Here is a 23,936-nt window from a genome sequence, read left to right as displayed (position 1 = left end):
TTGTTTCTTTCTTCTGAAGAGCTGAATGCTTGGTGACATCAGAAATATTTTGTCTTTTGGTAATAAGGATGTATCTGAAGACATAGCCTCTTAATGAGTTAAATGATTAATGGGTTAATTTAGAAGATAAGTTATATGTGTAGCCCTGTCACCAACTAGAGGAACTTTTTCTAAGGCTTTCTTTGACTGGTTTCTGAATTAGTCTATCTCTGGTACAGGCAAGTGGGTTTTTTATCCCATCAACTCAAGAAAATTGACCATAGAACCCATGCTGTTTCAGGCAGTAATATATTGTGTTAGGATTATGGACCACAAGATGGCTGTAGGTGTTTCTTATATTCTCTTCACCAGGTGCCATTTAATATCATTGATAGTTTGGGCCAGCTATCTCTGATTGGTTGAGGGCAGAGATTGTCTCTCCTCGGTCTCCAAAAATGAGGGCTAAAATGACCTCATCTGCTTCCTTTGGAGAATGAAAGGCATTAGAAGTTTTATTTTTATTTATTTATTTATTTATTTATTTATGCAATATCCTGGGATATGAATCTGTATACATGTCAGATTTGTAGTTTAATTTCAGGTGAGTTTATTTTGAGTTAAAATTTAGACCACTCAGAAGTGAGGAAGTGATTTACTAAAGGTAACTGATAGGATTGCGTGCATAAGAAAGAAAAGTAAAAAATAGCTCCCCATCCACAATATACTTACATATAATACTATGTTTTTCTATAGTATCACTATTGAAGGTTCAAAATTTGCATTCAGAGGTCTGATTCTTCTGAATTACTTTTCCACTCGGATTTGTTGATGCCTACATTTACCCACAAAACATTGCCCTCTGTGCCATCTGTTACGTGCTGATACAGCATTTATTAATGAATGCTTCACTAATGTTTTTGATCTTTTCAAGCAGCTGACACCCAATCTGCAAGTTTTAATGTAGGCACTTTCTTTATCTTACTAAGTGTCAAATGAATGTTTTTTTACAACTATAGGATCATATTCCTTCCTCAAATGATTCTTAAAATGGTTTGTTGATAGAAATGTTCAGGGATTGCAGTTTACATGTTACCAGGAGTAACAACCAGGAGGTTACAATGCTTTTTAATGAGTTTATTTAACTGCCTGAATAAACATCTGCCAAATGTATCAAGAATGATTTACCAGGTAGGTTACATGAGATCCTGGACATCTGTTCAATGACCTCTAGCTAAGTTTGCATTGGCTCAGCTGTAATCCATCCATTTTTTTGTGTATGTGTGCCAACATTTTTGGGGATGATCTCATTCTTAGGGATCATTTTCCAGTGAAAAATTAAATATGGAGACAACTTTTGACAATTCCTTATTATATATATAACATGACAGTGATAGATTGCTTTTCTTAACTGTGCGTGATCTCGATCTCTTTAACAGTGACATTATAATTTCAAGGCATATCGAAGAACACAGTGGTTTCATGTGGCTTTCCTGTTTTGACACAACTCATACTTTAATTTTTAACTTAATTGAATCTCATAGTTCTAGAGGTTAAGCAGCATTTGTTCAAAGCTACATAACCTCCAACAAAGTTCCTTCCTTTCACAATGTTTTTTTTTTTTTTTTTTTTTTTTTTTTTTTTTTTTTTTTTTACAAGATGCTATTGATTGCAAGATCCATCTGATTTTGGAGACATTAAATGTCTCCAAAATATGAAAAATCATGCATATAGAATCAAAGAATGAGAATTAATTTTATTAAAACCATCTTATTGCCTTACAGCTTCATCCAAGTCATTTGTTAACAAGGGTCATTAATGGTTATGGAGTTTCCTGTCATCTCCCTTCAGGAAGTCAGTATCTGCATTGCTGTTCCTTATGTCAAGGATGTTTCTGACAGAATCCCCCAACTTCCATTGGTCTGATGGACTCATAGTAAACTTTCTTCCTTTCTAGACTCTATAGAGAATAAACTTCTGCCTTCAACCTACCCTATTGTGGCCAGCGTTCTTATTTTGACCACACTGACAGGTCTGCAGCTGTTCATTGTGATGAATATTTTGACTGTCTTAGGTTCCATGAGCTGAAATAATCTGTACTTATTGTGAACAGTCCCATCTTCACCACTTTGGATCTCTTTGAACAGACTTGTGTCCCACAAAAGCTGTTCTATACAGTCTTATAAAATGATTGTGCTGGAAAAAACCTTACTTCATCAGCCCAATCTGAGTAGAAATGATTGACTAAAGTTATTCCTCTTATGAGAATTTGTTCTTCTTCCTTCATGCCATAGTCAATAGTTTTATATATAACTTATTTAAAAAAGTCATTAGCACCTTAAAAGTACTCGAGAGTGTATCTCTCTCTCTCTCTCTGTCATTTACATGTAGCGCATGTATTCTCATTGTTGAATTAGAACTGTTTAGTTACTTGTACTTGTTTAATTTGAATTTCACACTGGCAGTGCACTTAATACTTGATCTAAAATTGTATAAAATAAAATTTTCACTTAAGTATCCTCCATTCTTAATTATTGGATTTAATTTAGTAAGTGAAATTAGAGACTTATGGGTTACAGTGGATAGAGAATGAATAAAGTTTAGGGGCCATATTGCTAAGGTGGTTAACCCATGGCATCAGATAAATGACATGTTAACTGACTGCAGTTGAACTGCTTAGCAGATATGGTTACCTCAGTTCCAAAGAGATAGGGAAGCAGTTGAAATGTTCCATCTGAGTAATCAAGATGATAACTGGCCTATGGAATTGCACATATGAGTAGAAACTGAAGGAATGTAGTCTTCAGAGTTTGAGGAATAGACAGGAGAGGTGATAATACATTGAAACATACAAGTCAACAGTAAAGGACTGTACAGATACAAGTGTGATTTTGCAGCGTATAACAGGGAGAGAGTGAAATTCAGGGTCACCTGTGGAAGCTGACTGACTAATGGTGTGGCCAGGAAGGATGATCTTCTCATGGCATATGATGAGTTTGTTCAGTAGCAGGATATTGAACAAACTCATCACATACTATGAGAAGATGTTGTGAGTGTATTTTCTGTTAATGTATTCAGAGAGAGAGAGAGAGAGAGAGAAGATATTTAGCTCTGAGTGACTAAAAGCACACTCTTTGTTGATAAGTCCTTTTACTCTCTGGAGAAGCCAATAATTTACAGTTATCCTCTATGCCAGTGGTTTCCAACCTTTTTCCACTTGTGTATCCCTTTTAAACCTATTTCTATAAATTGTACCCTTGTTTTAAAATAGTGGAAATGTGGTTTTTCTGCCACTACTGATTATTTTTCGTGTAGCCCTGAATGAAACAGCACGTACCTCGGGGGTACGCATACCGCCAGTTGGGAACTGATGCTCTATGCTGATGGTATATTTTATTCAATATTCATTTTTGATCTCCCCAAACCCCCCAAAAAGCTTTCTCCCATAATATATTTTTGTTAATTGCTTTATTAAAATGATTAAAACAAATGTGATTCTTTTTTTCACTCTGCTTCACATAAAATAACATGGCAATCAGAATGTGTTTGCAGTGGTGGTGGTGGAGAGACATTGTTAGCAGTTACCAGAAAACAGTACTTTATTGATAAAGTACCGTTTTATCAGAGAGAGAGAGAGAGAGAGGTAAACATTGCTTTTAATGAACCGTTTCCATGACTTGGAAGTTTTTCCCCACTTGGTTAGACTACAATAAATTTAGTTTAATCCTTTATCCAAGTGTAAGCAAACAAAGTTTGCGCCTGAAGTATCTTCAGGACTGAGGTAATTCATGGTAAAGGTGAACTAAGCTCTCATCACTTGTATCTCCCATAATGCAAAGCACATCTCCTTGCAGACATGTATAATGCTATGCATTAAGGGAAGGGCCACTACCCAGACCGGTTTTCTTAGCTTAGTCCACCTTTACCATGAGTTGCCTCAGTCCTGAAGATACTTCAGGTGCAAACTTTGTTTGCTTACACTTGGATAAAGGATTAAACTAAATTTATTGTAGTCTAACCAAGTGGGAAAAAACTTCCAACATCTTTCTCTAATCCAGAGTAATTTCATAATAAGGTGAGATACCTTTTGGCAACTCGTATAGGTAAATATGACTTCTCCATTACTTCCACCTTAGTATCACCACCTCTGGGTCTGGCTTCTACTGACAAGACCTCAATAAAGGTCAAAACCGGTTTGGGTAGTGGCCCTTCCCTTAATGCATAGCATTATACATGTTTGCAAGGAGATGTGCTTTGCATTATGGGAGATACTAAGACAAGGAGTGATGAGAGCTTAGTTCACCTTTACAACGAGTTGCCTCAGTCCTGAAGATACTTTAGGTGCAAACTTTGTTTGCTTACACTTGGATAAAGGATTAAACTAAATTTATTATATGTTTCCACGACTGGTCTATAATTGGAACTACTAGCTTTCATTACCTTTTTCTCCCTCTTTTTTTTAAATTTTTTCTCTTCGACACTTGTAAGTTACTGACTGGTTGCATTTGTGATAGTGCATAACATCAGATATTTTCTCTTCTGGAGATTGTTCCTTGAGCATGAACTGGTACTCCTTTTTCCTCTTTTCCCTGTCCCCCTCTCCCAGTGCTGTTTATTTTGGTTCTAACTGTAATTTTGCATTTTAGGCTGTATAATTTTTGGCTGTTGCCTCCAATAAAATAATGCTTAGTTTTTAAGAATAAACTGAAGAGTATTTTAATTTTAATTTATTTGCTCATAGTTTTTGTATCCTATTCTAGATGTGAACATAACCTAGGAAACTCAGTTGGAGAAACACAAGCATTGGTGCAAGCAGCACAGCTGTTCCTGGAAGCAGAAAAATTGAATCACCAGTTGCACTGTCCAGGCTTCAATGAGCACTTAAATGCTTCAATTAGTTGCTACAATCATGCTGTTAAAGTATATCTTGAACAAAAACAACCTTCTCTTGCAGCAGCCCTATGTTTGGAAGTAGGACAGGCTCTGCGAAGCTTAGGAAAAACAGCTGAAGCTATTCCTCATTTTCAGAGAGCTGCTGAATTGCAAAATCAGGTCTGTGTGTGTAATTTAGATCATTTATCAAGTTTATTAATTAGTGATATGAATATTTGAATAAGAACATAAATAATAACAGATCTACCAATTGAAACTTCTCGAATGAGTTTGCATTCAAATAACTTGCTATGCCCAAGTTTGCTAAGCAGATTTAAAAAAAAAAAAAAAAAAATTATATCCAATTTTTTGATCATAAGGATTTTTCACAAACCTCTTTACACAACGAATTTACCAGATATAACAAAATATGTCTAAACTATTTATGTAAGCTGTTGAAAAAACATTTAAATGTTTTAAACACAAAAATAAAACATAATAATAAATTTAGTTTAATCCTTTATCCAAGTGTGAGCAAACAAAGTTTGCATCTGAAAATATCTTCAGGACTGGGGTAAGGTAGTACAACACCGGGAAACTCGCAGCAAAGGTGGAGCAAGCTAACATCACTCCTATCTCAGTATCTCCCATAATGCAAAACACATATCCTTACAGATATGTATAATGTTATGCATTAAGGGAAGGGCCACTACCTAGACTAGTTTCGACCTTTATTGAGGTCTCTTCAATGGGAGCCAGGCCCAGAGGTGGAGATACCAGGCAGAAGCAATGGCAGGTCATCTTTACCTATAGGAGTTGCCAAACGGTGTGCCACTTTTTTATTAAATTACTCTGGATTTAGAAAAAGATGTTGAAAGTTTATTTATTATAGTCTAACCAAGTGAAAAATAAACTTTCAAACAAATAAAACATGTTCAAGCAGTAAACTGTACTCAAGTCGACATGTGATAGCATTTTGTTTTGACCACATATATTAACATCTGTCATTTTATTTATCACTAATTTCAGAATATTCTTCAGTCACAAACATGCTAGTGTTTCATATGTGTGTCATCAAATTCATGATATGTATACCTTCATGTGGTGTGCTTTCTATCAACTTTCCTCCTGTCAGACATCAGTATTGTCAGATCGTATTATATTTCATTTTTCTGAGGCATATCTTACTGCATCAGTCCATCTAGATCTTGGTCTTCCTCTAGTCTTTTTCTGAGGTATCCTGATATCAAACATCTGTTTTGTTGACCTTTCTTTCTTCATTTTGTTTTAGTGATCACACCATCTCAAATAGCTCTGCTCACACACATTACTCATCACTAACAGCATTAAGTTCATTCCTAATATCTTCATTTTTAATATGATCTTCCCCATTACCAGCTTTGCTTATATTTCAATATTAAATAATTATTTCATTCAATTATTTCATGTTAAATATGCCGTGTTCACTAAAAATTGTGTTTAAATAGATAAAATGTTTCACTTGTCCTGTAGCTTCTCCGTTCAGGATGCAGTTGATGTCTTCAGTATTAATGCATATTGTCATAGTCTTTTTCATTTTATTGCTGATTTTTATACCACATTTGTTACAGCAGTTATTTAGTCTACTTAAGGAATGGAATCCTGGAGATTTATATTTTAGTTTTATTTAAACATATAACATCATATCCATAAAATAAAGAGCTGAGATTAACATATCCAATTTTGATATCAGGCCTAATGCCACCTTCCTTCATAATGTGATCCATATATTGATGAAGAATAATAGTGGAAATAGTGTGCACCCTTATCTTACATCTCATTTTACATCAAATTATTTTCTTGTATTTCCTTCAATTCTAATTGCTTATTTACTACTCAAATATAGACTATATGTTGTGTGGTATAATGTCCCATTTACACTATATAATAGGTGTTTTGTGAACAAAACACCTATTATATAACATTATCACATGCCTTTTCCAGAGAGCTAGACGTAAGACTTAAATATGAATCTTGATACTTCTCTAAGTTTTTCTTCCATAATTTTTCTTAGCCTCCTCTTAGATACACTTGCATAAATCTTATCTAGGACACTCACTAGAGAACTTATTCTTTAATTCTCATGATCAGTTTATTTTTTATTTTTTGAGCGCTTTCCTCCATTCATCTGGGATTTGGCATTCTGACTATACCTTCTGAATTATGCAGTGCAGCTACAATAAAACTTTATACTTCCATATTTGAGCATTCTGGTCAAATATCATCTATTGCAGCCACCTTTCTCTGGTATTTGATGTCTTCTTTTTATTTATTTTTAATGTCTTTTATCAAGTATGCATTGAATGACCAAGGAGGCTACCCATTTATAGAAGGTGGCAAGTAGACTAAAAGAATGCAACTAAGCATGCCTCATGTATCAGTGCTGTGTGTGTGGGAGTTAGGAAAAAAGGGTTGTTGAAATATAGGTGAGAGTTGGGAAAACAGTTTGTTGACATTTTTATTCAAGAGTTCATAGTTATTAAGAAACACTTCATGAAAAAGACTGTTCCAGAAGTAGATGGGATAAAGAATAAAAGTAGGAGCAGGTTTGATGTGTTTGTAATTGGACTGAAAAGTGACGTTGGACAGCTGTTGCTTTTGCTGTAACAAATGCAACAGAAAGTAGAAGAATGATTAATGTCAGTTCAGCAGGCCTGGGTCCATAAAACATACTCGTAGAAAATATAGAGAGCTGAAACAGTCATCTTTTAGAAGGTGAAATGAGTCAGAGAGCATGCGATCATCTATGAGCTGAAAAGCTCTCTTCAGGGACATATCAAGGATTTTTCATGAGATGTATATGTACCACCCCAAATGTGAACAGTATTTTAAGGATGGACAGATTTTAGATTTGTATGGATTACTAGCTGGATGAGTGAAAATGGGTTGTCTCCAGAAAAGAATGCCTAGTTTATTAGTGGCTGAGAAAACATTTGATGTCATATGCCAGGAGAAGAACTGGAGATACCTTTATCTTGCTTTTTGCAAGAGAAATTATCAATTGAATAGGATGAACAAGGAGTGTACTATCATCAACAAAGCTGTAGGTAGGATTAGTGGTGATGGAGAGTCCTCTATTCTAGCACCTACTCTTTTTCCCCTTATAGGGGAAAGAGGGTAGGTGCTAGAACAGAGGTACTCCTGTGTTGGTGGTGAAGGCTCGAAGAGAGAGGAACATCCTACCATGGTGAATAGTGCAAAGTGAATGACCAAGGAGGCTACCCATTTATAGAAGGTGGCAAGTAGACTAAAAGGATGCAACTAAGCATGCCTCAAAACAGATACGATCAAAAGCTCTAGAAATGTCATGAGCATGCATGAACTGCATGTTTCTCTGAACCTTTCTATTGGTTTAAGATTGTAGGCTAATAGATCAGCCATTGATCTAAATTTTTGGAATCTATACTTGGTGGTCAATGATGAACTGATAACTATCTAGTAGTGAAGAAAATTGACTGTTGATGACTTTCTCCATTATTTTAGAGAGGATTCTGGTGGTAATTATCAGTCGATGATGCCTTCTGGTCATTTGATCGCTGGATGCAAATTATACTTACCTTTGCTTCCACTTCTCTCTATCATACAAATCTCCTGGCATCCCTCTTTTCTTCCAACTCCTGCAGAGATGACCAAAGTAAACTTCATCATACCATACCAGAAACTGAGCACCAAGTCTCCTGTGGCTTTTGTGCCAAAAAGACATCAGCCAACTGTGAGATGCTATTCTGATGTCTTTTTGTGAAGAAAATTGACTGGTGGTGATGATCAGTCAATGATGCCTTCTGGTCATTTGATCGCTGGATGCAAATTATACTTACCTTTGCTTCCACTTCTCTCTCTATCATACAAATGGCAAAACTTTTACAGCATCTAAAGATAAAAACTGATCTCCTGGCATCCCTCTTTTCTTCCAACTCCTGCAGAGATGACCAAAGTAAACTTCATCATACCATACCAGAAACTGGGTACCAAGTCTCCTGTGACTTTTATGCCAAAAAGACATCAGAATAGCATCTCACCAAATGTATTCAAATACTGTGCTCTTGAACTAGCACCTGTTCTATATCATCTCTACAATCTGATATTCAGCTGGTATTTATCCCAGGGCATGGAAGCAAGCATTGCCTAACCTTTTCCATAAAAGGTAGATAAAACTCACTGTCAGTAAGATTGTAGAGATGATATAGGACAGGTGCTAGCTCAGGAGCATAGCATTTGAATACAGTTGGTGAGATGCTATTCTGATGTCGTTTTGCCAAAAAAAGCCACTGGAGACATGGTGCTCAGTTTCTGGTATGATATGATACAGTTTACTTTGGTCATCTCTGCAGGAGTTGGAAGAAAAGAGGGATGCTAGGAGATCAGCTTTATCTTTAGATGCTGTAAACGTTTTGCCATTTGTATGATAGAGAGGTTGAAGCAAAGGTAAGTATAATTTGCATCCAGTGATCAAATGACTAGATGGCATGACTTCATTTGGAGAAGTTTTCAGTTAATGGTCCTTAAAAGGTCAGATTTGGATTTGCAGATGGTGGTTTTGCATCTGTTGTGATCTTCAAAATAGCCTGAGTATAAAGCTCAGGTTCTTGTTGCAGTCCACCAACAGTAGAGTTGTGGTTTTATCTTCTATGATTCATCTTTTGAGAGCTGGGTCAGAAGTAAAACACTTGACCAAAGACTAGAGATCACAGATATGAGAGTCCTGAGAAAGATTAGAGGCATGAATAGATGGCATCAATGGCAATATCATATTAAAAACAAGGATATTAGGAAAGAACTTGACATTGTCAGCATCCAGGAATGCGTTAGCAGAGTTAATCTCAGGTGGTATGGTCACTTAAATAGAATGGGAGAGGAAAGATTAGCAAAACAAGTGTTCTCTGCCAGGTTGGAAGGAAAATGACCCAGAGGAAGACCAAGATATAGGTGGATTGATACGGTACAAAGTGCCTTAGACGATAGAAATATAAGATCTGATAATGTTGGAGTCTTGACAAGTAACAGACTGATTTGGAGGAAAATTGTAGATAAGAAGTTAGTAATGATGTAAGTTTTTCATGTAGTACTATCATATCCTGTACACCCCTTAAGGGTACATGTCAGGAATTTGATGATGATGAGAGATCTGGGGGGGGGGATAGATTTGAAATTCAGAGGATATATTGCAAGAGTTGCCAAAATAGCTCAGAGGATTACTTGGATGTTGAAGAGCACATTGACAAGTAAAGATAGGGAGGTTATTATTTACAGTCAATTTTTGAATGTACTATAAAAACAAATTATATGACAAATCACACTTATTTAGTAATTTTTCTAATGTCTCCACTCCAATTATTCTAACTCATTTCAACTTAATACAATTTAATTAGTTACTTTTATTCCATGCCATGTGAACAAAATGATGCTGACAGCAGCAGGTTGCAAAGACATTTTTGTTTAGAGTGTATACTGTCTGGGCAGACAGCCAGTTAAAGTTATGGAAATGGGGATTGCATTTTCTATTGGGTTTAGGCATAGAATTTCCTATTCTAGAACTTGACATAATTTGTTTATAAACTGCAGTATTTAAGTAGCTGAAGAAGTAAGCATTTAGATTGCTCTCATGGAAATATTTAGCATTTGACATACAATATCTTTGTTAAAAGATCTTAGCTTCTCCTCTATTGTCAGCAGTTTTAAGCTTATCAAATTGAGAGTTTGTGGCTTGTGTATGGAAAAAATCCAGAAGAAGAACATGGCAGATTGATGCAGTTAGTTATGCATTAGAAGGCCAGAATAGAAGATATGACAGCATTGGAGACCTTCCAGATAAGATTGATTTGGAAAAAGATTGTTGATTGAAACCTAATAATAATGTAGACTTATTATGCGGTACAAACACAATATCCTATGCACTTTTGAAGAACCATATCAAGAATTTATGATGATGGTGGAAATGTTATATAAAGTAAAAGTCTGAAATCTTCTAGGTCACCCTTTATATGGAAATATTTTTTAAATTTCAACTTATTTACCCAACAGAAAAAAAGAATGTTTCTTCTAACTTGTAAGAAAAAAAAAAGGTGTGTTTTCTCTGTGATGGATATAGTTACTTACTGATATTTGTGTTATGTATACAAAAATAATTTATAGTAGTCAGTATATTTTCTTATTATTATTGTCGTATTACAAAATGTTTACTGAACCGTAATTGATAATAGTAAAAATCATAGCATTTAAAGGCAGTCCTAGAAGATAAAAATATTCTTCTAGGACTATTCTAGAAGATAAAAATAAATGTTTACTAACCATAATTGATAATAGTTAAAATCATGGCATTTAAAGGCAGTCCTAGAAGATAAAAATATTCTTCTAGGACTATTCTAGAAGATAAAAATAAATATTGATAATAGTAAAAATCACGTTTAAAGGCAGTCCTAGATCTAAAATAGTCCTAGAAGATAAAATATCACAAGATAGAACAGATGATGTAATTTAATTACATACATTGCTTAATAACATATCTAAAAGACAAAGATATAGATGACAAAATAAATATATTTCAGAAAATTGGTGGAACAGTTAAAAGGAAACAATAAAAAAAGAAAAAAAAAAGATGAGAAACCCAACTTAAATTTTATAAAGTAATGGCTATGTCCCACTGTGTTATATGGTTCAGAAATATGGACTGTTAAAAAAAAATCAAAGTAGAATACCGGCATCAGCAATGAGATTTTAAGAATATTTAACAGATGGAAGAAATTGGATCATTATAAATAATGAAGACATCAGAGAACTAGGTATTTATAGGATCTTGTTAATGAAAAGATCAAGAATTATAGAGTGAAATGGAAGCATAAATTTATATAGGGAGATGGAAAGATGTTGGTGACCAAACGAAGTGGATAAATGTAAACCAGAAGGAAAATGAGAGAGAGGAAGACTTCTTGCAAGATAGAAAGACTAATGAAATCAGAACAGGCAAATGCATAATCCTTGATAAGAAGAATATGAAGTAAAAACAATTATATATCAGCCTCTTTCTTCAAGAATCACTGATATTGTTTCATCTCACCCACCCTTTACTGTTCTGTCACTGCAATGTACACTTTAGAATAATTGATATTATTAAAAAATGTATGTTCCTCCTCTTTTCTGCCAAAATCACTGATATGCACAATAATTGATATTATTAAAAAATGTATGCTCATCCTCTTTCCTGCTAGAATCACTGATATTTATTTTGTTTAATATTTCATCTATCCTCCCCTTCTCCTGTTTTATCACTGGAGCATCAGAACAAGAACCACAATGAAATATTGAAAAATAATTGAGAAAGTCATAACATATGACTTACCAGATAAAGTCCATTGTTTTAATTTTTAGGCATTATGTGTGTATGTGTGTGTGCATGCGTATACACACACACATTGATGACCAGTAGGCTGATTAAGTGATATGCATAATGCACTGATTTGTATTTTACATGTGTTTGTTTAATTTGAATTAATAATTTAGAAAGTTTTTAGCAAAGAAACCCTTGAAACTTAGACTTCAAAATATTAAATTAAGTGGTGAAGTCAAATTAATGATATTTTGAAGGCATTACAAAATCTGGATTCATACAAGGAAAATATCGAATATATTTATAATACAATTTTTCTTTATTTTTATTTATTTATATTACAATTTTAGAATATATATTCTTAGTGATATGCATGGTGTTACTTAAGAATCATTCGATCGTATTACTGTGTGTTTCATTAAGAAAATTTTAAAATGATAATAAGATTTTCTTATTTTTTGCAGTGTACATTGGATTATTTGAATGCTTTGGATCTTGTTACCTCTTGCAAGATAGAAACAGGTAAAAATTTTACAATGCTATGTATCTTGGGGAGGAGAGAGGGTCAGAAGGATAGGTGTGATTATTAAGTTTCCTTCACCAGTCTACGTTAGGGTATCTACAAGCAAATGATTGAAGTAGCTGAACATGGTCTCTTTCTGATCCTCCACTCAGTTGCATCTCATAATCTGTTATTAAAATTTTGGCATTGTGGGGATGATATGTTTCTATTCAAAATCTATCAATAATGACGTTAAAATTGTAATTGATTGTGACCATCATAGATTGTATGCACTCAGCTAATGAGATCACTTTGTACAAGAAGTTGTATCATTCTATGGCCATTTAACATAAATTATTCCCTATCAGCAAAAAACGAGCACTCAAGATGGTTATTTAAATTTTATTTTTGCTTAAACTTAGGTAAAATATTAAACAAGAATATAATTTCTTGCAAGTATAATTTAGGTAATTATCGAAGTAATCAAAGATGGTTATTTCTCTCTTCCCACTCACTATCATGCATTAGAAATAATATTTAAAAATATTTTCTAATATTTAAATATTAGAAATAATAATTAGAAATACCCAAAATTTTGGGTATTCTACTTGTTTTTGTTTTTATGCAAATCCTACCCACAAAAAGTTGATGGCTATTGTGTGCATTACTTCATTGAGTAGATCAAAGGAAAGAGAGAGAAAATCTATTAACTTTGCTTTACAGATCAAACATGGAGCTTTTTCGAGCTACTTCAGACTTCTAGTAAGAAGGGTTGTGGTCTCACTGTATGCATTAAAATTCGTCTACCACCGTAAAGATAAATATCACTGTCTACGCTTAGTTTTGAACTCGCATCCTGTTGATTGAATAGTAAGAAGTACTATTAATCAGCCAACCATGTCGGCAATAGCTATCATTATGTCATCATCATTCTTTCAGGAATTTAGGCTCAGTGGCCTGTCCCATCTCATTCCATCATTTCTTTTGCTGTCCCTGACTTGTATATCCTCCAATTAAATTTATTTAAACAAATTCAAAAAATTTTAGAAAATAAAATGCTTGTTATGGGGTCACTTAAGGGTCAAAATTAGATAACCGAGAGGAGACCTGCCAATAGCATTTAAGAAATATAGAGAACCAACCAGGGCTTTTGACAAAATACCCAGTTCTCATCTTCTCATGGTATACCCTGTTAGTAGGTATCTACATGTACTGACCACTGAATTAGAAACCTTTATGCAGATGTATATAAATGTTACTTATGTAGCGTATAAGCAAAATACTCAGTCATGTTCATTACCACTTGTTCTAAGCAACTATTTAAGAATACTGCTGGTCGTGTTGATCACAATAGGAAAATCAAAGGATCTTTCAGAGTTTGATAAAGGGCTTATTGTGAGTGCCTGTCTGGCTGGAGATTGTGAAAACAATAGAGTTGACTGGTTTCTCAAAAGGTGAGATATCCTGGGTTTTTAATCATTGGAAAAATAACCCACATTGCTTGTCTAAGAGGCATAACTCTGTTCCTAAGACAGCCTGTCAGGAACGAGATCACTGTCGTTTGAAAAGTCTTGTATGGGTAAACAGAACTTTCTGAGTGCAGCAGTTGACAAAAGCATTTAATGAAGGCTGTTCATGATCCATAACTCACTGTTTATTTTTATTCTTCTATGTAATCAGCTGTTCCAGTTATTTTAAAAAAATCTGTCAGCTGTGCCATTGCTATTTATTTATCATTTTTCATTATTCATCTCTGTAAAGAGATTGTTTTACTCTGAGTGTTAAGTGATTACACAAGAGTTCATTCCAATTGGTGCAATGACTTTAACTCCATTTCTTTTAGAATTCAGAAAATCACTGATTCAAGACCAAATAAAAATTATACAGTAAAGCCTCAATTTAATGGACTAATAGGGGCTAAGGAATGTCTGTTATATTGAAAGTCCGTTAAATCGCGAATTTTTTAAATTAAAAATATATGTAACGTTATACTGCAATTTTATCAATATTAGCACTATAATAACAAAAAAATTGTTTTACACACAATTTTTAACACAATTTTCACACTTTTAGATAAGTTAATATGAAGTTAATGTTCGATGTTGAGGCGCTTGGTTTAGGTAATCCTGCTTTGAAAAACTAAGTTATTTTAGAACTTTTGAATTCTGCTTTTTTTATATAATTAACTCCCTAAAATTGCGAAAATGTGTGTAATAAAACTGCCGCAGAAAGTCATGCCACGCGACAAAAGAACCAATTACAGTGCGATTGGTGTGATCACGTCCTAATCATTCACTGAACATGCTTTATGAGCGGTGACTCATTTATGTCGGCTAAATTACTAGTGTTTTTCCAACATATGAACTATTTGCCAAAATTTGTTAAAAATAACAGGAAATTAATAACAAAAAATAACCTATTAATTTAATTATAAGCAAATCTTGGTTTAAGCATTTTAAAATTAACAGGGTGTTAATTTTCACGTGACATATGGACTGGAAATTTTGTCCGTTAAATTGAGGGTTTACTGTATAAATTTAATAAAACTAAAATATTATATACATTTAAATAAAATTTACATACATAAGTACAAAAATAACTGGATCCAAGGCTTTCTAAAATAAGTCTACACTAGATATCTCCTTATCTTAAAAGAGTATAGTCATTCAATCTCTCTGACACCCTGAAGGTTGGGTGTCCTCCAAGGAATATCTGAACGTTGTTGCCGATCCTCATCATTCTACAATGCTGACTTTTTTATTCAACAGCTGATGGTTGTTTCATGGATGACAATGCTACTGTCCATTTCAGAAGAATTGTTCAGTGAGCATGATGACGACTTCTGCCATCTTTTCTGGCTACCACAAAGATTGGATCTGAATCCCATTGAGAATATATATATAGGACATGTTAGAAAAAAAGATCTGGGAGCAAAGTCCTCTTCTGTCCAATCTGAGCCAGTTAAAGGACTCTCCGGTGAGCACCTGGTATGTTGTAAATGTAAATGCAATTCCACACTTTATGGAATCTGTTCCAAACCATATGTGCTGTTATTTGAGCTGAAGGAGGTCCAACGTGATATTAAATAAGAGTTTCTAATTCAGTGATCGATATATGTTACTTATCAGGTTACTGAATGAATGAGGATAGGCTGGCAGTTTTGGACTTAGCCAGCCAAGTTGTATCCATGGGTTTGAATGTTTTTCCGTTGCCCATGAAAGTTTCTAAACTTTTACCCCCCCCCCCCCCACCTTGGCCTGCTTCCGCACTACATTATCACTGTGGGTGGGTTGAGGATTTTTTATTAAAAATATTTTTAAGTTATTTCTTTACCTAGTTTAGAAACTACCTAGCCCCCACTCTGGAGACTAAACATGGAACTCTTTCAAGTCACTTCAGGCCTTCAGCAAATGACAGGATTTGATCCTAGAGGTAGGATCAAATTATTATTATTATCTCTTATTATTATCATTACCTGACACCTCCAGGGAGTCCAAAGACTCACCAGGGGAGGGAACCTACTCTACAGTTCTCTGTTTCCACCATTCAGAGCCACTAACGAACTGCATACACCAACGCCATCTACCGCCCACCACCACCACCACTAGTATTTTCGCAGACTATCACAAACATCCATGGCAGGATTCGAACCCACAGCCTTTTGGCTGGAGACTGGATACACTAACCACACGGCCAGCCAGGCTGGGTTGGACAGTGGGTACATTAACCACTTATGCTAGCATGGCCTGGTTAAGCAAAATTCCTTCTGTTTTATTGAAGTGAACAGCTAAGAGAAGTTTCAACAGTAAAGAAGTGGGACTGCCAGAGAAATTAGGCAATTACTTGCTGACAAAATTGGTGTTAGGGAGACAAAGAAGACTAAACGCAATGTGAAGCAATGAAGACTAAAAGATATTGCCAAGAAATAACTCGTATACATTATATAATTTAATAATGATCAGGGAAAGAAAGAACGAAATGGCTGTGGTATTCAACACTAAACTTGATGGTTAGATGCCATCTTGAATGACAGGCAGTTTCAAGTAGAGTGATGTGGACAAATATCAAAATAGGAATTGGACACTGAGGCCATAATTGAAGATCTAAATAAAATAAGAAATTAATATCAGAAATGTTTGGGAAATTTGGAGAAAAAGCAAACCTATTGTATTCATAATGGATTAGTAATTACTGTGTTTTACATAAAGATGTTCATCTGGATAGAAATACGTGGATGACATCCTCATCATCTGGATGATGAGGCAATGCTGATTTAAATCAATTTCTAATCTCTCAGTTCATTCTACCAAAAAATAAAATTTAGTTTGGAAGTTGAAAATGAAAGAAAATTACCCATTTTGAGTTACTTTATTTCAAAAACATCGGAAAAATGTTTTCACCAGACATTTGCCATAACCTGACTCATGCTGGACATTATCTCCATTCATCTGCTCTTTACCATCCCTCACGAAATATAGGAATTGCTCATTCTCTCAAAAAAAATGTGCCATCTGTATCTGAAAAGATGAAGACAGGAGAAATAAAATTACAACTTCTGCTTGACCAGTTCATCCTAAATAGATATTCAAGGAAATTGCTCCCAAACATACCATTCTCCAGTTCTACTCTTCAGTCTGATATGTGCTGAAGTGACTCAGTTTCAATTCCTTACATTGGTAGTCTTTCAATATCTTCAAATCTCATAACATTAGAGTGTCATTCAAACTATCACCTTACAAGTCCAAGGCCTTCACTCTCCCAAAGACAATAGCCTTCTTCTACAAACATCCTGGGGTTGTTTACAGAAGTCCTTATTTCTTTGGCCTTTCCTACATATCGGACTTAAAACTTTTGAAATTAGAAAAAGGAAATACCTCAGTGATGTGATTCATGATAGAGAAGAAAGATCGGGTTTAGTTTATTGTTCTTTCCACACACATCATGACATCCATTGGAATTCATTCCTTATCTAGAGAAAAACTTCCTCTCTCATCAAATAAAAGAATCCACTATTGCTATTTTTTCATATGGCTTGCTCAACAAGATCATAGACTGATTCTGAGTGACATTTGAAAATATTTTATTAGAGCTCTTCATATGCCAAATTTTAAATTATCTGCAATCCTTGCTAGAAAATGAATGACATGCCACCCTTCACTGACTGTGTGTTTTTCTACTATTTATTATTACAACAGTTCCTACCAGCATTTCTTGTTAATTCATGTTTTGGATTACCATACATTTATATGTTTTTACCCTGAAAAGCCACAAGTAATCTGTGGTGAAACTAGTCGGTTTCTTTCAAATTTGTATCTTTCTTTAATCACCAAATTAAAAACCCAAAGCATAAGAATTATATTACAGGAATACCTCGATTATCGCGGTTATGGTTGCCACGAAAAATACCACAATAATCGAATCTGCTATAATTGGGATAAATAATGCGTGTGAATTGGGTGATCAATGCCAAGGATTTTTCAAATCTATTAATTAAATTTTATATATCAAGTAAAAAAGAATTGTGCTAAACGTGTTAAGTAAAAAATGAAGGTTCATTAAGAAAAACAAGATTATTCTTTAATCTTTATTTATATATAAGAAGTACATACAGTTATTCTTTCTTGAATAAAAATTGTTGTAGAGTTGTCTGGTGGGATTTTTTCTTTCTTTTTTCTTCGTATAAAATTAGGTAGCAACAGATGGAATTTTCAATTTCCTGACAAACTTTCAGTGATCGCTCGAGATTAGGATCGCTGTTCAAGATTTTTTTTCTTTAAAATTTTTAGCAATTCTAAACATTTCATCCATTTCTTTGAGGGTAAATTCCTTCGGTGCCAAGTCAATTTGTTTGTCATTATCATCGATTTGAGCATCATAAGCACATTCTCTCTTCAGGTTAATTAGGTCTTCATCATCCAGCTCCTTATCATGTGACTGAAGCAGATCCTGAACATCACCTTTTTCAATTTCTTTTAGTCCTAGATCGAAGCCCTAGAGTTTGCAGCATGGTCTAAAATATGGCGAACAGTTGATTCATTTAGACTGTACTCTCTTGCAATTTTGGCTTTGGTTATGCCTGCTTCATACTTATTTATCATATGCAACTTATCTTCTAAGCTGATCACTCTATGTTTCTTCTTGATAGCTGTAGACTTGAAATCATCATTGATTCTTTTAGCATTCATTGTAGGGGTAAATAACAAGAGAAATAAATATCCACATGTACTTCAGGCAAGGGCGGATAGTTACTGGTAAGTGGTGAGAAGGTGCCGTCGAATAAAAATGAAGCGCTACAAGACAGCAATACTCGAACTGGTCGCCACTCTCCATGCGACTCGAACTGGTTGCATATGTAGTGGGCTACATCTCACGGCCGCAATAATTCTAATTTGGAGCGCAATAATTGGAATTTTGGTATCAAATTATAAACCACGATAAATCGAGAATCGCGATAATCGAGGTATTCCTGTACTTGAAATATCGTTAAAAAAAAGAGTGACAGTAGAAATTATTAAAGAGAAATAATTTCTTCTGAGGAATGATTTAAAGAGGAAGGAAGTATAAATTTTTTACAGTGAGTATACTGCATAATTCAGATGTTATAGTCCTGATGATTTGTGTAAAGTTCTCATACTATGCAGTTAATAACAAATAACAATTTTCTTTCAAGTAAAGAAAATATAATTTATTAGTTGATATGTATATTTTCGTTTTTATATAAACACCATCAGAGAGAGGATCACAGCATTCAAAATATACATGAATTATATAATGGATTTATTTGCTTGTGTCTTGATCAAAGCGAAGTAATCAGGAGAATGCACACAATTAATGAATATGCACTATTAGAGTTCAAACAAAGCACTGGTTAGATTATATAATTGATATACAGGGTTAGTTAATAATACTTATTCATTATTATAAAAAAAAAAAGCATAAAAAAAAGATTTTTGCAGTATCAGAATTGCACTTTATAGCACTGTAAAGAATATAACATTGCATTCTTATCAGCATAAATCGAAATAAAATGATGGTACAACATGATGGAATTTCATGCCAGCTAGCACTTTACTTTGTTAAAGAATGCTCCTGCTGTTTTTATCAGAGAACCAAGGCGAACAGCGAAAAGTATGCTGTTCTCTAACTCAGCTTAATCAGAGTTCAAGAATAGCACCATCAACATAAGAATCGTCAATGGAAAAGGAATGGAACTAGCAGAAGAATTGGATGAGTACCAAATCATCTTAATAGGTGTTACTGAAACAAAGAATACCAAAACAGTTTGAGATTCTTCTAAGATAACAAATACAAGATGTTATATTCAGATAGTACTGGCCAGTGTGAGGGAGTATTTATAGTATTCAGCACTAAATATGAGCATAATTTCTCAAATGGCAGGTAATATCAGATAGTGACGTGGGCAAATATAAGAATTCTTTTTCTGAATTGGAGACAATGAGACTTATTTGTATTTTGGCATTACAGAAAGTTCTAATAAAGAACAAGTGGAGGAATTTTTTTCAGGCATTAGAGAAAAGCAGCTAACATGAGGAAAAAGTAAAATTTTAGTCCTAAACATCAAAATAGGAAATGATTACCAATCAATATAGAATTGGTTTGGAAAAATTTGGATGAAAGAGCAAAGCTAAGAATAATGGTAGGTGCCTGCTGGATTTCTATTCAGATATGGACTAGTCATTGCTAACATCCTGTTTCAACATAAAGATGTGCACAAATTCACATAGAGAGAAGACAAGAAAGAAGAAAAAAGTCATTTACCATGCTATTATTGAGAGCAATATCTACATGCTAGTTCAGGACATGAGAGTATACAGGTTTTTGATATAAGAAGAAATCATTTAGCATTGAGCAAGATAAAATTGACTATCATACTAAAAAGAAACCTGTGTAAAAAAGTTTTACAAAAGAATCAAAATTGAGCAGCTTTCATAGGTGAACTGTATAGACTCAATACACATTATTTAAAAAAAAAATAAGAGTTTGAAAACAAGAACCAAACCTTGGAGATTTGCTGGTAGGCCCTGAAGTAAATATTGACTGATTTAGCTAGATAGGCATGTAGTGAAGTCTACAAGGATGGATAGAAAAATCAGAACTTGGTGGAACTAGGAAGTTTAAGATGCAATCAAGAAAAAGAAGGAAGCATATTGAGAGCTCCTGGCAAGTAAGTTGGCATGTGCTCTGAGAAAATACAGAAAAATATCTAACAAAGGTAACGCAGTGTAAAACTAGCTAAACAAGAGACACAATGGGAAGAATATAGAAAATAAATATTAGGATGATATTTGACCAAAAATGCTCAAATATGATGGAAGTTTTTTTGTTTTTTTTCTCACTTGGTTAGACTATAATAAATTTAGTTTAATCCTTTATCCAAGTGTAAGCAAATGAAGTTTGAACCTGAAGTATCATATGATCATATGATAATATACTCATATGATAACTCATGTGAATATACTCATATGATAACTCTTGCTGATGCCAATGCACTAGCAAAAGCTAAACTAATTCCATTGAAATCAGTGATACAACATCAAATTCCCGAGATCATTGCTGACAGAAGGACCTCCACCACGATAGCAAGACTACGAACAGGACACTATAGAGGAATGAAGATCAATACAGATGATACGAGAACATATAGAAACTGCAACAACTGCCCCAATGCTGAACTGACACCCACTCACATCTTTACCTGTCCAGCAATTACAGCAGCCTTGCAAGAAATAGATCCTAATCCTGAACAACAGCTCTATACAAACAAAATCACAGACATAGCCAAAGCAGTACAAAGAGCACATGGAAACATCTAAGACTCTTCAAAGGACAAGACAACAACAGCAACCTGAAGTATCTTCAGGACTGTAAATTTATTATAGTCTAACCAAGTTGGGGGGTGGGGGGGGGAGTATTTTTTTTTTTTTTCAACATCTTTCTCCAAATCCAGAGTAATTTAATAATAAGGTGAGACACCTTTTGGCAACGGGGTGCTTAAGGGTCAAAGCTGTATAACTGAGAGGAGACCTCCACATAGCCTTTAAAGGAATGCGGAGAACCGACCAGGGCTTCTGACCTAATGTCCAATCCTCACCTTCTCGTGGTGCACCCTGTTGGGTATCTACTTTGATACTGAACGAACGAGGATGGGCTGGCAATTTGGGATTTAGCCGACCAAATTGTATTCTTATTGGTTAAACCAAAATAAAAAATGATGGTACAACATGACAAAATTTCATGCCGGCTGGGGCGTCGCCCGGTTAAACAAGGCCCCCGTTGTTTTCGCCAGGGAACCAGGGCGAACAGCGAAAAGTCAGCTACTGGAACAAATCTGAAAACAAACCCCAACTCAACATCACCAGAGTTAAAGATCGGTACTATCAACGTAAGAAGCCTGAATGGCAAAGAAATGGAGCTAGCTGAGGAATTAGATAAGTACCAGATCGACATAATAGGGGTGACTGAAACAAGAAAGACCAAAACTGGTGAGATCTTTCTGAGCAATAAATACAAAATGTTATATTCAGGCAATAACAATCAAGGAAAAGAAGGAGTAGCCATAGTATTCAACACAAAATACGAGGCTAATCTTCTTGAATGGCAGTCAGTCTCAAGTAGAGTAATGTGGGCAAATATGAGAATGGGGAACTGGACAATGAGACTTATTTGTGCCTATGGTCCCACAGAAGGTTCTACTAAGGTAGAAGTGGAGGAATTTTTTGAGGCTTTAGAAAAAGCAACTGACACAATGAAAAAGGAAAAGTTGGTCCTTGTTGGGGATCTAAATAGTAGAGTAGGAAATGATTGTGAGACATACAAAAATATTTTGGGAAAATTTGGAGAAAAGAGCAAAGCTAATAATAATGGCAAATATCTGTTGGATTTCTGCTCAGGACATGGACTGGTTATTACTAACACCATGTTCCAACATAAAAATGTGCACAAATTCACATGGAGAGAAGAGGCTAGGAATAAGAAAAGTCTCATTGACTATGTTATTGTTGATAGTGATGTTTTCTCCCTGGTGCAGGACACCAGAGTGTACAGAGGATTTGAAATTGGAAGTGATCACTATTTAGTCTTGAGCAGGATAAAATTGAATTTCATATTGAAAAGAATAACATGTAAGAAAGTTTTAAAGCGAATAAAAGTTGAGCAGCTCTCAGATGTAAACTGTAGACTAAAATACAGAAATATTATTGAAAAGAAAATGAAAGAGTTTGAGAACAGGAATCAAACCTTGGAGATTCAGTGGCAAACTCTGAAGGAAACATTGATTGATTCTGCCAGAGAGGCATGTGGTGAGGTTGTGTGCAAAGATAAAAAAATCAGAACTCCCTGGTGGACACAGGAAGTTAAAGAGGCAGTGAAGGAAAAGAAGAAAGCATATCAAAAGTTCCTGGCAAATAAGTCAGCTTTTACTCTTACAGAATACAGAGACAAATGTAAGAAAGCTAAACAGTGTGTAAAACTAGCTAAACAAAAGTCATGGGAGGACTTTGGCAAGAATATAGAAAATATATATCAAGAAGGTGGCAAAATATTCTGGAGGTTGTTGAAGAAGCTTAGGAATGGAGGAAAGAGTGCTGTAAAAGGAATTAGAGATGATAAAGGTGAAATGAAAACAGGAGAAAAAGATATCCTTGAAGTATGGAGTAATTACTTTGAAAAACTGCTAAATGAAACAAGCAGTGATGACAGCACAGTGATAAAAAACACTGACCAGGCATGCAGTCAGGAATACATATCCATACTTGAAGTAGAAAAAGCCATCAAAGGCTTGAAATGTGGAAAGGCAGCAGGAGTAGATGATATTCGACCAGAAATGCTGAAGTATGGTGGTATAAGAGTCTTACAGTGGCTGCACTGCATAGTTCAGAAAGCCTGGACAGAGGGACGAATTCCCGATGATTGGAGTAGAGCTCTCATAGTACCCATATATAAAAAGGGAAATAAAACTGAATGTGAGAATTACAGAGGTATTTCCCTACTGAGTGTTCCTGGCAAGATCTATGCAAGTATACTTGAGAAACGGTTGAGAAGAATTGTGGAAGAAAAGCTTGGTGAAGAACAAGCTGGATTCAGGCCAAATAGAGGCTGTCAGGATCAGATCTTCACTTTACGACAAATAGTCGAGAAAGCATGGGAATATAACAAAGATCTGTATTTAAGTTTTGTCGATTTGGAAAAGGCATATGACAAGGT

General features: G+C 34.7%; 1 protein-coding gene across 2 annotated transcripts in view; it reads left to right on the top strand.

Annotated features, from left to right (window-relative positions):
* The window catches only part of Hap40 (Huntingtin-associated protein 40 kDa), a 181,678-nt gene that overhangs the window by 59,284 nt on the left and 98,458 nt on the right, over positions 1 to 23,936 (top strand). For both annotated transcript variants that reach the window (XM_090404771.1, XM_090404780.1), the window contains exons 4-5: positions 4,737 to 5,028; positions 12,676 to 12,733. In XM_090404771.1, the coding sequence (XP_090260897.1) occupies positions 4,737 to 5,028; positions 12,676 to 12,733 (350 nt within the window). The remainder of the gene's footprint in view (positions 1 to 4,736; positions 5,029 to 12,675; positions 12,734 to 23,936) is intronic.

The sequence above is a fragment of the Typopeltis vanoorti genome, chromosome 2, assembly GCF_054136105.1.
Source record: "Typopeltis vanoorti isolate ZY-2024b chromosome 2, IOZ_Tvanoo_1.0, whole genome shotgun sequence".
Taxonomy (NCBI): domain Eukaryota; kingdom Metazoa; phylum Arthropoda; class Arachnida; order Uropygi; family Thelyphonidae; genus Typopeltis; species Typopeltis vanoorti.
The sequence above is the reverse complement of the archived record's forward strand: the minus strand, read 5'-3'. Positions and strand labels throughout refer to the sequence as shown.